This window comes from Gavialis gangeticus, unplaced genomic scaffold (genome assembly GCF_001723915.1).
Source record: "Gavialis gangeticus isolate Ggan-Ray unplaced genomic scaffold, GavGan_comp1, whole genome shotgun sequence".
NCBI lineage: Eukaryota > Metazoa > Chordata > Crocodylia > Gavialidae > Gavialis > Gavialis gangeticus.
Window position 1 is genome coordinate 32,114,732 of NW_017729027.1, and position 11,904 is coordinate 32,126,635.

General features: G+C 42.7%; 1 protein-coding gene across 1 annotated transcript in view; it reads left to right on the top strand.

Annotated features, from left to right (window-relative positions):
• Nucleotides 1-11,904, top strand: part of KHDRBS2 (KH RNA binding domain containing, signal transduction associated 2) — a 950,986-nt gene that overhangs the window by 897,852 nt on the left and 41,230 nt on the right. The window contains exon 8 of the mRNA XM_019520516.1: nucleotides 2,947-3,005. Within this exon, the coding sequence (XP_019376061.1) occupies nucleotides 2,947-3,005 (59 nt within the window). The remainder of the gene's footprint in view (nucleotides 1-2,946; nucleotides 3,006-11,904) is intronic.

An 11,904-nucleotide genomic window follows, 5' to 3' on the forward strand; every position in this document is an offset into this window, starting at 1 on the left:
AATTTGGGTGCCAACAGACAAGAGCTTAATCCAGTGTTCACTGACATTCATAGCAGTTGTCCTGCTGATTTCAGCAGCCTTTGGATTAGATTCCAGCATTGTATGAATTAGAGCCAGATTGTTTTGTATAATGTACCAGAGGGGAGAGAATTATTTAAGCTCATTATTGGAAATCAGTTTTTTCCCTCCTAACTTCGCTACTCCAATAATATCCAGTCCCAGGAGCTGCATCAATAAGTCAAATGCTTGAGTCACATTATGTGTGTGTGGGGGGGGGGTTATACTGTTATCTCCCATATATTAGTGATGTGTTGGGTGTCTTTGATGAGCATTTTATTAAGTGACCAGTCTGGATCTGGTTAAATTAATATTTTAATCCCCACCCTGCCACTTCTCCATCTGTTATGTTTTTCCAGTTAACTGTATGCCCAAATCACTGGAATCACAGGAAAGTATTAGTATGTTCAACAGAATTTTAAGTCATCCCTAGAATATTTAGCACTAGTAAGTTTGTTGAGTGTATTTTTATTAAAGTTTGCCTGAGTCTTTTAAGTAAAATAGGTTACACTGTAAGGGCCTTATTACACCTTATGCTGAAAGCCACACAAATGTTAATTGGCTTAGTGTTGATAGGCTTGGTGGAGTAGTCACACCTTAAGGAGACAAACCATCTGCCTTTCCTTCACCTCCACAGCTGTTACCTGCCCTTAGAGGCTTGGTCAGCAGAGGCAGGGCTAGGAGCTGGGGCAGGACCAGCTTGCTCCAGCAGGGCAGAGCAGGAGACACTGCAGCCACTGGCAGGTACCCTGCCCAGCCCAGCTGTACCCTGGCATCCCGGCTCACCCTGACTCAGGAGGGGTCACTGTATCCTGGCTTACTAGAGGACTTCAATTTGGGTGGAATAGCTGTGGAGAATGGCCACAACTTAATGGGACAGGAGCAAAATTAGACAGATTAGAGATATTCCTGCCCTGGAGTGGTGTACTTTAAGATGAATAACAAGTGCTTTTAACCACTTAAAAGTTGTTAATGTGCAGCCAATCCAGGGGTTAAGACCCCTAGAAGCCACCTAAAATTACTGTGTAGCAAGGCCCAAAGACAATGCTGTTCTGTAATTGTATTGCCTGAGCAGTGCAAATGCAGCAAAAAATCTTTGAATGAATTAATTTTATTTCAATTTGTGTCCTTTGTGTCCACATTAACACATATATTAGGGCATGACAGCACTGTCTCCATGCTGCACCAAGGAGCACCACCATGAAGGTTGTCCCATCCATTTATTCCCACTCCACAGGCATCAAATCCCAGGCAAGGCAGCTGCCTTAGGGCAGTGCTGAGCACATGCCAATAGCATGATCAAGGCAAGAGTAGAAAAGCATTGCTTGGAGCACAGTGCCACTCAAACACAGATAACCTTCTCATTTCCTAGAGTTGGCATACACAATAGAAGCAATAGGTGTAGCATTAACATGCATAGGTGACCATGATTGATGGCACTGTTCCCCAGTGCCAGCCTTGAGAAAGTGTAAATAGACTCTTTATGAATCAATTTAATTTGCCCAAGATGCTTCTATGACCACATCAGTGTAGGGTCTGAGCACCTGAAGAAACACTGGCTAAAACAGTGTATTTTCCAAAAATTTGTGACTTTATATGCATGGTAAATTTTTAATCCTAAGTATTTGTATTAGAAACCTGTGCTCCAGTCAGTGGGGGAAGAGTCATGTACAACAGGGCCAAAATCAAAGCAGTTAGACTGTGAACTGTGAAATGCTTGCACTGAATTGCTCTTAGATAGACTGCACAACATTATTTTTTCTCAAACCACCAAATAGTTATACGTTACTACAAATTCAAGACACTCAAAATCTGACAGTTTCCCCAGCCCATGTAACCCCCACCCTCCCCCAGCAAAAAATGAAAATAAAAATGAAGAATGAGTCTGTTTGTGCTTAATTTGTAGAGGATGGAATAAATAAAATTTATGAAGAAAAAAAGTTTGCGGTGGGTGGGGAAACCATGGGAGACTTATAAACTCTTTGGTTAGACCCTACAGGGTTATAGGGTGTAGCCGTTGTGGTCTAAGGACATAGGCAGAAAAAGTTCTTTGGGTAAATCTGATGTCTTTTATTAAACCAAGTCAAATAGTTGAAAAATTCCTTCTTTGCAAGCTTTTGGGTATAAATGCCCTTTGTCAGGTTGAGGAAGCATGTGCAGTTGGTGTGTGCTCTTCCATTTATGATGCTGTATGGTGCCTTGTACAATGGGGCAATGATCCTGACTTGGGGACTATTAGGTGCTAACTGAATACAAATTAAAAATAATTATGATGAATTTTACCACTTGTATTTGTACTGCATGTCTACTCTGCACAGCCATAAGTGATGGCACAAGACATAAGGCTGTGGAGATTCAGTCTTCCAATTTCTAAGCAAAGCAAGAAAAGCATCTTTGCAGAAAGCATGACCAAAAAGTCTTCTGTAAAAGCAACTACCCTGCAAGCTTATTATGAGAAGCAACAATATTCTGGGGAAATAAAAATTTAAGTCAATATCAATATTAGAGAAATTTGGGTAGTTAAAGTCAGTCAGGCTAAGAGATATATGAGTTGGTACTTTAATCCCAATGAATAGTGAAACAGATAAGTATACTTGATTTTGTTCATCACATTTTTATGTGTTTCGTATTTAAGAAAAAGTTTTATTCTGTAATTAGTAGATAAATGAAGATAACAAATATGATATACTGAACTAAAGCTTATATTTTCATGGATTCATTTTTCTTTGTAGTTTCACAGTTTGACTGTATTTCATAACTAGAGATAGCTGGTCTGCTGTGACAGCATGTAAAAGTGACACAATACATTTTGCTTTCATATACTGTTTAAGCTTTTGCACAGATCCTTTCTGATTATAGTAACATTGTTGCTATCTGAATCTGTTACAGTGTGCCTGAATATTATGACTATGGTCATGGAACAAGTGAAGACGCTTATGACAGCTACGGTAAGGCTTATTCTATCTTAAGTAAAAATGTGAAATGAAAAAAAACAATCAGTCACTGACAACTCAAAAATTACATTTCTCTTCTTTTTTTCCTCTGCTTTCACAAAGGCCTACACTAAATTGATTTCTGTAATCCTAGGGTGAGATTTGACTTGTGGAACTAGGGCTAGAAAATTGGACAGATCAATTTTGATCAAAATTTCAAAAGCAATTAATCACAGTCATATATCAGTTTTTAACAGCAACAGTGGGCATACTGATTAGTGCCTAAGTATATTTCACAATGTCAAATGTCAGTCATACTGATGTGATGACAGTACTGTGCCTGTCCTGCTGTTGTATACATTGCTTCAGTCAGCAAGCATAACAGAATCATAGTCACTTTTTTATTATTGGAATGCCTGTACTAATAACTCTAATTAAAATGCATAGTTTGAAATACTTTATTGGAAATGCTATATAATTTTTGATATCCAGTAAGTTATAACTTGCCCAAAATTCACCAGCCACAGAAAACCTGAAGACATCTCTGTACCCCGCAGGTTTGAGGGAAATTAAGGGTGGCTCTGGTAGATCAGTGACTATGAGGATTACAAGCAAAGCTCAGCAAAAGACATATGAAGGGTGCTGCTGCCCCCTTTAAATTCAAGCTTTGTTGAAGTACTGTGACTCAGAAGAGGCATTCACTTTTCACCTGCCCACACACTGTTCCACACAGGCCATTTAATTGGCCTGTTCTATATCTTTGAATGTGGTATTCAAAAATTGATTTGGACAGTGCACTGGAATCCTTCCTTGCTTACTTCTTTTGAATATTTTGCCATAGCTTTTACACTTATTTGGCAGCTCTAATGAGCTGGTGTAAATCAGCACAATTTAAATCAAATCAGTAGTGCCAGGCTGACTGAATTAATCAATTATGTCAAATTACTATTTATAGACTATCATAGGTGTGCCTGGTACTTGCAAAGCACCAACAAGAAGAACTATTGAGAAGGACACTAAGTTAAAGTTATTAAAGACACTAACCCTTAGGTTGCTGCTTGAGAAAATATTTTAATTCATGCAGCTAGCAAATTTTAGTGTAATACTATGTTGCAGTTTCCTTAGTATTTTTACTGAAATCATGCTTACTTAACAAATGATTATCAAAATAATTGAATTGCATAATTAGAAATAATTATTTTTTCTATATAATCAGTATTCCTGATGCATGTGCATAATCTAATGTTCAGTCAAGCACATTTCAGTGCTAAGCAAGTAATAATAAGAACGTATACATACGTGTGTGTTAGCTTCATCTAGCCTTTATTTTGTTCCTTGTATTTATTGGCTATTATCATCTTCAATAAAAAGAAATGTTTCTTTTTTAAAATCATGCCAGAGGGGTTGGGTAAGACAGACTAATGACTGAATTTAGAACTGAGAACAAGGTAATCCTAATTCCTTTTCTCTGACCCCAAATCCCTCTGTCAATTTACTCAAATCATTTTATGGAATATTACTCTGCTTCCATTCCCTCATCTCTAAAACTGCAATAATATAACTTGCTTTCCTAGCAAAAATAAACCTTAACTAGGTAAGATTTAGAAATTGTTCCTTAATAATCTATACTGAATTATGCATTCTTAGGTCAAGCAATTGACACAAAAATTGAACATATTTAGGCTGGATGGGCACTTTTACATGTGCTCCATGGGTGGGGGGCAGCACTTTAATTAGAACAGCTCAATTAATCAAGTCTTCTCCTATGCACTGGAATTGCAGCACATCAGAGTAGCCTCCACACTAACGTATAAGTGCCCTGTTTGCTAGAGTTAAAGCTCTTTATTTATTATGGAGCTGTATTCTGTCCAAATTATTTTCCTAATCTGAATTTTTTGCATAACTTTTCAAATTATTGAAAAGTTTCAATTTTATTCTGTTTTACTAATAATTTGGTATAAACCTAGATTAGAAAATATTTTCCAATGTTACGACTTTGTATCCTGAGAAAGGAGACTTGTGGTCTATCACACAGAATAGCATATCAACAAGGTTGTTTGTGCTTTGCTCTAGAGTGTTTGCATTCTTTTTCCTTCTTCCTGAACAGCTCACTGTTCTAGTGGATTGTAGGCAGACAAGGTTATTTGGGTAAATGTGATACTTTTATTAGACCAACTAAATAGTGGGAAAATTGTTCTTTGCAAGCTTTCCGGTACAGGGACTCTTCTTCAGGCACAGAGAGAGTCTGCTGGTGATTGTCTTCTCTCTAGGGTGGAATAGAAGCTTAAGCCAATATGTAAAATGCAGGACTGTGAAAATGCAAATGCGTTACAGGGAAGATCAGAGAGGATAGGAGTTAATGGGTGTGAGACAAGTAGGTGGAGGGAAAACAAAAGAGGGGAATGTCAGCAGGTGATAAAATGTAATTGAGAAAATGTAAAGAGGTTTCCTAGGGTTATTGTATTCCAGGCAGGTTATAATGTGCAATAAATCCAATGTCTATATTTAGTCCATGATTTTTTGAGTCCAGTAGATTTATGAAGTAAAGTTTTTAGACTCATCTACAAAAGGTGTTTTGTAAAATCCCTTTGAGGATTAGAACAGAGATTGGAGAGACAGTAGTTGTCTTGTGACAAATGAGCACCCACATAGATAATTAGGTATTCTTGTCTTTGATAGATTTTCAGTGTGTGTTCATTCTGGTATGCAGTTCTTGTTTGGTTCCTCCTATGTAGTTTCCATCAGGGCATTTAGTATACTGGATGAGCTATATTACATTTCTGGAGGAGCAGGTGTAAGATCCAGGATTGGTGATGATTCTGTTGCAGGGTGTAGTTACTGTGGGAGTGGTGGACATGTGTTGGCAGGTTTTACATTTTTTGTCCTGGCATGGTCTGGATCCATTTGGTGTGCTTTGAGGAAGTTTGCTTCTGGTGATTAGGTTGGCAAGGTGTGGTGCCAGTGTTTAAAAGCTAGGATAGGTTGTTCTCAAAAGATCTTTTTAAGAACTCAGTCTTCTTCTAGTATGAGCTGCAATTGTCTGAGGATTTTCCATATAGGGAAGAATGGTATGTCATAACTAAAAGTGTCCAATTTGTGGGGATTTTCTTTTTGTACTGCAGCAATTCTTCATGTGGTATCCAGGTGGCTCTCTCAAAAGAGTGATCTATTTCTCTACAAAAGTGTCCTTGTTGAATGAAAAGTGCTTTTAAGATTTGTGAGGTGATGATCTTGGGTGTTCTCAGTGCAAGGTTGGTGGTATCAGAGGGCTTTCCTGTATATCACAGCTTTCTTGGTGTGTTCAGGGTGATTGCTGGTTCTGTGTAAATATGTATTTTATTCCATGGGTTTCTTGTATATGGTGGTTTGTATTTAACCATTCTGGATTTTGACTCTAGTGCCTAAAAATGAAATGTTGGTATTGGAGTATTCCAGAGATAGTCTGATGGAGGGGTGATGATTGCATTAATTGTATTGTAAACTCTGTTAATATTCTGTGGGCATATCTACATGTGCATTTACACCGGCTTAAATTTACTGCACAGTAAGTAAGGATTGGGCCAGCAACTACATGTGCAGGAGTTAAAGCGTATTAACGCAGTGTGTGGACTGACTTGGGACTAAAGTGAGTCCAAAGCCAGTCCACACACACTGTTACTGCACAGAAAGGAGTCTACATGCATGTTACTGCGCAGTAACTAATTGGTCATACATTTGATACCTGCATCATGCAGGTATCAGATTTAGTATCAAATGTACACTTAAGTCAGTGTAAGTCTCAATATTTACTGTGCAGTATAGGTGTGCACATGTAGAAGTGTGCCCATACTGTGCAGTAATTTTGGTTACCGTGCAGTAAATGTGCATGTGTAGATGTGTCCGGTGTGCATATTTTTTATCATCATACTTTGAGGCAGACAAGCAAGCTCTTTTTTGTATCTCCTCCCTCCCCACACAGTTTGGCTCTACCTATTCTCTATGTACTCTAATTTTTATTCTAATACACATCTATTGCCCATTTCATTTCAGTTTACGTAATCTGACATAAAGTTCATTTAACACTGCAGCAGTTCAACCTTGTCCTTGTTTCTCACCATCCTACAGAAGTCAGGACTATCTTTCTCTTCCCCTACTTTGTAACTTGTAGTAATTTCCTAATTTCTTGTAGTTTCCCAAACATAACCCCTCCCAACTGTCTCTTTAGCCAGTTTCTCTACAATATTTGTGTAAGACCCTTACAAACCACCACACATACAATTCATTACTACTATTTATAATGTCCATCTTCTTTTTTCTCCCAGGTATGTGATATGGAATCACATAATTTTGGTCTCCAGGTTAGGATGTTAAGATAGTTTGTAGTTTAGAAGACAGCTGGTAATCCCATGCCCCAGGGCTTTGCTGGCTGCCTGTTGAGACCAGGCAGGATTTTAATCTTCCCCGAATGAATTACATTGTCTTCTTAGAGTGGAGGGTTCCTTCCTGTCAGGTACTGGGGCACTGACTACAGTTAAGGCTGTTTGGGGTTTTTTGGTTATATGTGTTGACACGCCTGCTGATACTAGAAACCCAGAGTTTTCTGGCTTTCTATTCCACTCAGCATCATAATGATCACCAAATTTTGGGTCAAGAAAGAATTTTTACCAGAGGTCAGACTGATAGAAACTCTGGGAGTTTTTGGCATGGTCCTTTTTTTTTATTATCTTCAGAGCATAGATTAACTAATGACTTCCCTGTTGTTGTTACAATGCCCTTGTCTTTTACCTGTAGCATATTATGAAGTGTTTTGGTTCTTCCTGATATTGTTCCTTGTAGTTTTTGGTGAGGTTCAAAGTGAAAATTTGGGCTATTCCCTTGGTTAATAGTAGCCTGTGAGCACAGACGAGTGGGTTTAATGGTCCAGTGGAGTACCTCTATCCCTATGTTTAGTGCTCAGGTCTTATAAAAATATGTTTCTGTTTACTGCTCACAGCCAACCCCACTTTCCTTGTCCTCCCCTTGTAAATATCAAGATTGTCCTTTCCCCTAACTAGTAAGTCCCTACCTTTGTAATTCTCAAGATTTGTATATCTACATTTCCATATTTTCTCTCATGCAACATGTCAAAATTTCACCTACAAGTCAATATATGAGGATGGCTGTAGAACCTGAAAAGATTAATCTTGGTCTTCCCTCTCATAATGTAGATTCAGGCAAATAATAACAATAATGATACTGTGTAGCACTGAAAGCTCTTACATGATGATATATAATAAAGAGCTCTCATGTGTTTAAAGTGCTGTGCAAACAGTACAATATGACTTCCTTGCCATGGGAGCAACTTTCCAGGACACCTTTTCTGAGCTCCTGATAAGCATTATTTCCTCAGGAATAGGAAAAATATAGATAGTTCCATGTTTCTTTTAGAGGAGGTTAGGAACCTATTTCAAAAATGGAACTAGTGCATCACAATAGTCAGTTGCGCTAACACCTGTTTATTAAATTCATTAACAGTAGACTTTGATTCAGAGCCCTGAGTTTAGTATTTAGTTTCTCTATACAATGTATGGAGAAACTTAAGCTACTGAAACTAGACTCTACAAAAAGTCACCTGAACAGGAAGCAACCTAATTCAGCCAATAGGCAAAGTTTAAGAGAGTAGTATGCCTTAAATCCCACCCACCTCTAAGACTTCAGAATATCACTCCTTCAAATTCATGGCACTAAATCCTCTCTGGCAGCTAGCTCCTAAATCATTTATTAGGAAATAGGGGTCAGGGGTCTGTCTTTCAATAGGCAGCCAGAAGAGATGGGAGCCTTCAATCCCTCTTCTTGAAGGTATTCCTTTATTCATTAAATACATGAAAGCCCAGACACTTACCACAGGCTGGAGCCCTAGGGCTGTGGTGTTCTTACCCCCTGACCAGGCTATTCTCCCACCCCCTGTAACCTGTCTAGGTCCAATTGCAGCCTATTCCTCCCTTCTGGCATGCCCACATCCTCCCACATGCACACACACAGATGGGTGCACACTATATTCACTTACTCTGCACTTGAACACACAGACACAAACCATGCCATGAACAGACACACGCATGCACGCACACACACATGCACACACAGACATAAGCACACACACACAGATGAGTGCGCACTCTCACTCAGTCTACACATGAACACACAGACACAAACACACTCTCCCTGCCATGAACACAGACACATGCACGCACACTCATGCACACTCACGTACACACAGACACATACATGCACACACACAGATGGGCGCGCACACTACTCCTTGCCAAATGTCTCCTTGCCAAAAAGGAGGCTTACTCCCAATGGAAAGGAGGGGTCATCACTAAGGAGGACTATTCTGCAGTTGCTCGGGGATGTAGGGAGATGGTTAGGAAGGCCAAGGCAGAGATGGAACAGGAGCTAGCTTCCCGGATTAAGGACAACAAGAAGTCCTTTTTTAAATACATAGGGAGTAGAAAGAAGGCCCCAGGAAATGTGGGGCCCTTGCAGGACAAGACGGGGAATCTGGTTGTCACGCCAGACGACAAAGCCAACATATTTAATAACTTCTTTGCCTCTGTCTTCCTCAGTAAGGACCAGAACTGCCACCTCCCTGCTGGGCCCCCTTCGGGCCCCGGGGGAGGCTCACCTGGGCCTAGGGTGAGTGAGGATTTAGTTAGGGAGCTTCTGGAGGGGCTGGACGTTTTTAAGTCAGCCGGCCCGGATGATCTTCACCCTAGAGTCCTAAAGGAACTGGCTGGGGTCATTGCAAGTCCCCTGGCACGGCTTTATGAACACTCGTGGTGCTCTGGAGAGGTGCCGGAGGACTGGAAGAGGGCCAACGTGGTTCCCATCTTCAAAAAGGGGAGGAAAGAGGACCCGGGGAACTACAGGCCAGTCAGCCTTACCTCGATCCTGGGCAAGCTGTTCGAGAAAATTATTCTGGCACACATCCAGGAGGGGCCAGCAGGGAACGGCATGCTCAGGGGCAACCAGCACGGGTTCATCAGCGGCAGGTCCTGTCAGACCAACCTGGTGGCCTTTTACGACCAGGTCACTAAATCATTGGATGCAGGGGTGGCAGTGGATATAGTTTTCCTAGACTTCAGGAAGGCTTTTGATACTGTCTCTCACCCCATTCTCATTAGGAAGCTGGGGGACTGTGGCGTAGACACCCATACAGTCCAATGGGTCGCCAACTGGTTAGAGAGTCGCACCCAGAGGGTGGTAGTGGATGGGTCCTTCTCAACCTGGAAGGATGTGGGAAGTGGGGTCCCACAGGGCTCGGTCCTTGGGCCCGCCCTGTTCAACATCTTCATCAGTGATTTGGATGAGGGGGTGCAAAGCACCCTGTTCAAGTTTGCTGATGACACTAAGATGTGGGGGGATGTGGGCACAATAGAGGGGAGCAACAGGCTACAGTTGGACCTAGATAGGTTACAAGGATGGGCGGAGGAGAACAGGATGGGGTTTAACACAGACAAGTGTAAGGTGATGCACCTGGGGAGGAACAATCGGCACCATACATACAGGCTGGGGAACTCCCCTCTTGTCAGCACGGAGGTGGAAAAGGATCTGGGAGTCATTATTGACTCCAAGATGAACATGAGTCGGCAATGTGGGGAGGCGGCTAGGAAGGCCAACTGCACCTTGTCGTGCATCCACAGATGCATCTCGAGCAGGTCCAAGGAGGTGATCCTCCCCCTCTATGCGGCACTGGTCAGGCCGCAGCTGGAGTACTGCGTCCAGTTCTGGGCGCCGCACTTTAAGAGGGATGTGGACAGCATCGAGAGGGTCCAGAGGAGGGCCACTCGTATGATCAAGGGACAGCAGGGTAGGTCCTATGAGGAAAGGTTGCGGGACCTGAACCTGTTCAGCCTTCAAAAGAGAAGGCTGAGGGGGGATCTTGTGGCCTGTTATAAACTGGTTAGGGGGGATCAGCAGGCGCTGGGGGAGTCCCTGTTCCCCCGAGCGCCGCAAGGAGTGACCAGGAACAATGGTCACAAGCTGGCGGAGGGAAGGTTTAAGTTGGACATCAGGAGGCACTACTTCACGGTCAGGGCGGCTAGGGTCTGGAACCAGCTTCCAAGTGAGGTGGTGCAGGCTCCCACCCTGGGGGTTTTTAAGAGGAGATTGGATGACCACCTTACTGGGGTCGTTTGACCCCAGTACTCTTTCCTGCCATGGCAGGGGGTCAGACTAGATGATCTGCTCAGGTCTCTTCCGACCCTAGAAACTATGAAACTACTCACTGTCTGCAAATGGACAAACAGACACAAACACACTCTCCCTCCTGCCATGAACAGACATGTGCATGCACACACATGACACATGCATGCACATGCAGAGGGAGAAAAAGAATTGGAGTGGCAGGGGGCTGAGCATGAGTGCATGTGTCTCCACTGGTGGGAAAGTCTGTGGGAGTAGCAGGACTGGGGCAAGAGCAGAGCTGGGCCTGGAATTGGGATTGGGGCCAGGGTCCACTGGACCCATGAAGCTGCCCCTTCCCCTGCACCTAGAATCATTGCCCAACACCAGCGGCCCCCGCAAAATGGCCATCCCCAGCCCCGCACCAACCCTGGCTGTCTCCCTGCCCTGCCTGGGGGGGCCTGGACCCAGGAGTCAGAGCATGGCCAGCCTCAGCTACACTGCCAGGCTGGAGCCCCCTGGACCCACGCACCTGCTCAGCCCTGGGTGATCCCCGGGAAGACCCCAGCACAAACCGGCAGCTCCTCAAAAGTTGTGGCACTGGGGAGCCAAGGGGGGGGACACATCACTCCCAATCTGTGCATGGGGCAACAGCAGCTGCAGTGGTAAGCCAGACTCTGCCTGCTCCCTGCCTGCGCACATCACTGTTGCTGCTTTGACAGTGGCATGGCACTATATGCCTCACTGCCCAGCCTGCCCAGCAGGGATGCCC